General features: G+C 52.1%; 1 protein-coding gene across 1 annotated transcript; it reads right to left on the bottom strand.

The window, feature by feature from the left end:
* Positions 1-2,060: 2,060 nt before the first annotated feature.
* Positions 2,061-3,441, bottom strand: LOC148377523 (janus kinase and microtubule-interacting protein 3-like). Its single transcript, XM_088368207.1, has 6 exons — positions 3,257-3,441; positions 2,973-3,035; positions 2,788-2,886; positions 2,469-2,702; positions 2,283-2,348; positions 2,061-2,221 (listed from the first exon to the last, which is right to left on the bottom strand). Exons 1-6 carry the CDS (start codon positions 3,323-3,325, stop codon positions 2,093-2,095), a joined length of 660 nt encoding a protein of 219 aa, XP_088224333.1. The 5' UTR covers positions 3,326-3,441; the 3' UTR covers positions 2,061-2,092.
* Between the last annotated feature and the right edge of the window lie 349 nt (positions 3,442-3,790).

The raw sequence follows: 3,790 nt of genomic DNA on the forward strand, positions 1-3,790 counted from the left end.
CGCACACACCAAATAGATTTAAATAAATTAAATAATTCTTCTGCCCACTCTCTTTTAAACAAGTTAACTCTCCCCGCGGATTTGAATTCCGGCGAAAGTTACGCCCATCGACGTCACGTATGTCACGTGACCACGACGTGGCAGATGTCATATAGCAACCGCTGTTTTGTTTAGTAGATTTACAGTTGTTATGCATTGGCATAATGGTGTGCACTCAAAATAGATTTAAATAAATTAAATATTTCTTCTGCCTACTCCCTTTTAAACAAGTTAACTCTGCCCACGTCCATTGACGTCTTGTCTGCGTCACGTGACCACGACGTAGCGACGTCATATAGTAACCGCTGTTTTGACCAGTAGACTTAGTTATTATGCGTTGACATAATGGCGCACTGGTTAGCATGGCCACCTCTTAAGCATGATGATGCGGGTTCGACGCCTGATCAATGTTAGCATGGAGTGAGCTGAAGTGCATGGCGCTGAAGATTTGAATCTTTGAAATGCGCTGAGGTCTGACATATCAGGCAGAATGGTTTGCCATCACGTTCAACAAAAAATAGAAACTTTCCCACTCTGATTAAAACGTCCTGTGTTCATCTACGTATTTTCGTTTTGCTGTGCATCTTTTCCCTGCCATTTCGAGAGCCCAATTGACACTCATAGTTTAAAGAAATGTGTTTGCCCATCCTACTTTGTGGAATTTCACCACATGCGCTTTTGACCAAAATACCAAATTGAACTCAAGTGAAGCCAACACGCACAACCCCCCCCCCCCCCCCCACACACACACACACACAAATGTTGATATGAACATAAAAGAGCCGCATGCGGTTCGGGAGTTGCGGCTTGGCCAAACCTGTACTATACAACTTTATTTGTATAAAATTTTCACAACAGCTGTCACACAAACAAAGCAGGAAAAACCGAAGACGTGCGTGTTCCGCCCACGCTGGATTTATTTGCACCTTTGAAAAGACACCGTATTGCCGCAGATGTGGCAAAGAGTACTTTTGGGCATCTGAGACGGAAGGATGTCCAAAGCATCACGTCACCTGCTCTGGTAGGCATGGTGGTGGGACGTTGAGGTCAACCGCTTTGGGGTTGGCTGAATCTTTGATCGCAGGATGCCACACACTTGAAGACAGAAGCAGAAAAGCAGAGCTAAATGCAAAATGTACTCACCGGTGACTCCAATTTTTTTCCCCCCTGAAGAAACAGCTGCACGGGTGGCCCCGGCTGGCCAGTGGGACTCTTGTTATTCTGACCCTTTTTAGTGCGCGTTTGGGGCAACAACCGTTTTTTGTGGCGCTCTCTTCTGGTTCAAAAGTGCCCTGCATGTGAATTTGCTTTTCCTGCCTTCTGATTGGATGAGCGCCGGTGTGACGCGGTGCCTCTGTCACCGTGGCGGGGGGTATACGTTGGCATCGGAGCGTCTGCCAACGTCTGAGACCGGCTGGCAGTGTATCGGAGGTGTCGAGTGCGGTGCCGCTGGAGCTCACTCACCAGCTGGTGTTAGGGCCACAGAATGAAGGCCAAGGAGAAGAATAGAAAGAGAAACAGAAACTTCTCCTCCAATTGTTTGATTTGTCTCTTCTGAGCTTCGATGAATTCTTTCAGCTCTTTGTTCCTCTAGGACGGACAAATGGAAAGTGGCATTCAAAAGCCAGTAAGCGTGCAAGTAAGTGCCGGGCTGGCTTTGGGCCCTTACCTGTTGCGCGCTGTGCAGCAGATCCATTCTCTCTTGGAGGATGCAAGCGTCGCGCTCCCTCAACTCGCACATCAGGGCTCGCTTCCATTGGTCCACGGCGCTCCTAAGCTCTTCTCTCTGATCCGCCGTCAGCACGTCATTCACGCCAGCGTGGCTGGCTTTTTCGCCGTCCGTGGCGGGGCAGTCCCGCTGCGGTAGCGCCTCGTACAACATGGCCTCCAGCTCCAGGATCCTCTGGGCCGCAATCCTCGTCCATCAGTGGTCCGGCGGGAGATTTGAGGGCGGCTTACCTTATGAGCCTGGTCCATGGAACACTTCCTGAAGTCCAACTCTTCATCCAGGTAGCCCTTCTGCTTGCAGAACATATCCTAGCACAGCTCAAGGTCAGAATTGTTGGGGCACATTGCCGGAGTTCCCCTTGGCTGATGTCGCGTGTCTGTCTACCTTCTCACTTTCAATGTCCAACATCTTCTGTTGAAGTGCTGACTTGGTCACTTTGATGTATTCTAACCACTGAGGAAAGGCTGCTGTCACATAAGCAGAATGCGAGAGCGTGCGTGGACGTGCGCGTTACCTTCTCGGCTAGGGTGAGAAGGGTCCTGGCGTGAATCACGACCACCTGCTCCTCGTTGGTGAGATTCTGCAAGAGCCCAAAGGCACAGCGTCAACAAGCTTCTTTCAGCGCAAAGCCTTCCAAAAGTCACATTTGAGCCGCCGAGTCTCGTGGAGTGCGAACATAAGGAGTTCGACATACACTTACGGCGTTATAGCCCAGGATGTCCAGCTTCTTCATCAGATCACTGATGACGATGTCCGGGGGAAAGGCGCAAGGAGCAATGTAAGGTGTTCTGGGACCTCGGGTTAAGGTTAGGGTTGCGAGGGACGCCTTACCTACGCTCACGCCCTCGGCCTCGCAGTAGATCTGCAAAGGGCTGAGGCCGTCTGGGAAACGGACTTGCAGAAACTTCAAGACGGGGGAGCGCCACTCCCTCTCCTGAAAGGCAGAGGCATGCATCCGTCCGTCCGTCCGTCCGTCCGTCACATCTCTGGCCTCAACACGCTTGTGCGAGTCTTCCCACCTCCAGCTCCAGGATGCGGAACTCAAGCAGTTCGTTTTGGTCTCGGATATCCTGGATGTGCTCTTTCAGACGCGCTTCTTCCGCCTCCATCCGCCTGACCTGAAAAGACAGTCAGACCTCATCTGCGGGGCTTCCCGACAGGTGTGACGCCAAGCGACTCCGCCCAGCGCCTTTCTTTCCGTCACCTTTTCGGCCAACTGCTGATTGCTCTGACGCAGCAGCTGCTTCTCCTCCACCCACTTGACATTCTAGAAGAGACAAACGCGTGGACAGCTTTGGAATGTTGTGTCATTTTCATCCACAAATTCTTTGGTTGACTGGAAAATGACATTTGCTTTTCTCCGCATTTTCCCAGCCACGTTCGGGGGGGGGGGGGGGGGGGGGTTGGTCCAGTAATGCCAGACGGATGAGTGACTGAAGAATGTAGCTATTTTGTCTGAGAAAAAGGTGTGCTCATTGATGAGCTTACCTGTCCTTGTTGCTTCAGCGCTGACTCCAGATCTGCTACTCTGCTTTGATAGTGACCCATTTCTACCATCAGCTTTGCTCTGGTCTGAAAGGAGGAGGGGGGAGGCTCCTCCTCCTCCTTTCAGACCAGAGAACACCCGAGGCTGGGTGAGAACGGGGAGGCTGCGACCCGGCCGGGGGTTGCGGGAAGGGGCGCCACCTTGATCTCCTTCTCGGCGTCGTAGTCCCCTTTCGCTGGTCTGGGCTAGCAGAGCGTAGGCTCGTTGCAGCGCTTGATATTCTTGCGTCAGCTGGCGGTAGCGAAGCTCCGCCTCTTCATGCACACACCAATGCAACACAGCACTAGTACCAGAATCAGTCAGACCGGCGACAAAGCACCCGCGACGCAAAGACGAGTCCGATTCCAGGCTGAAGAGGAATGTTTGGTGCCAATACGCTGGCAGAAATGGCGGGCTACCTCTTCGGGTTCCGTGTCGGGGGTTCTGTCGGTGTGAAAAGACAAGGACGATCCGTCCGAGTCCACCAACACGTCTTC

The sequence above is a fragment of the Syngnathus floridae genome, unplaced genomic scaffold (assembly GCF_059516105.1).
Source record: "Syngnathus floridae isolate MCC-2025c unplaced genomic scaffold, RoL_Sflo_1.0 HiC_scaffold_137, whole genome shotgun sequence".
Classification (NCBI taxonomy): Eukaryota; Metazoa; Chordata; class Actinopteri; order Syngnathiformes; family Syngnathidae; genus Syngnathus; species Syngnathus floridae.

Excerpts from the sequence above, each read along its gene's own strand:
- LOC148377523 (XM_088368207.1), bottom strand. The coding sequence starts at position 3,325 with ATGGTAGAAATGGGTCACTATCAAAGCAGAGTAGCAGATCTGGAGTCA. Across the intron at positions 3,036-3,256 it reads CGCTGAAGCAACAAGGACAG|AATGTCAAGTGGGTGGAGGA; the intron begins GTAAGCTCATCA and ends TGTCTCTTCTAG. Across the intron at positions 2,887-2,972 it reads ATCAGCAGTTGGCCGAAAAG|GTCAGGCGGATGGAGGCGGA; the intron begins GTGACGGAAAGA and ends CTGTCTTTTCAG.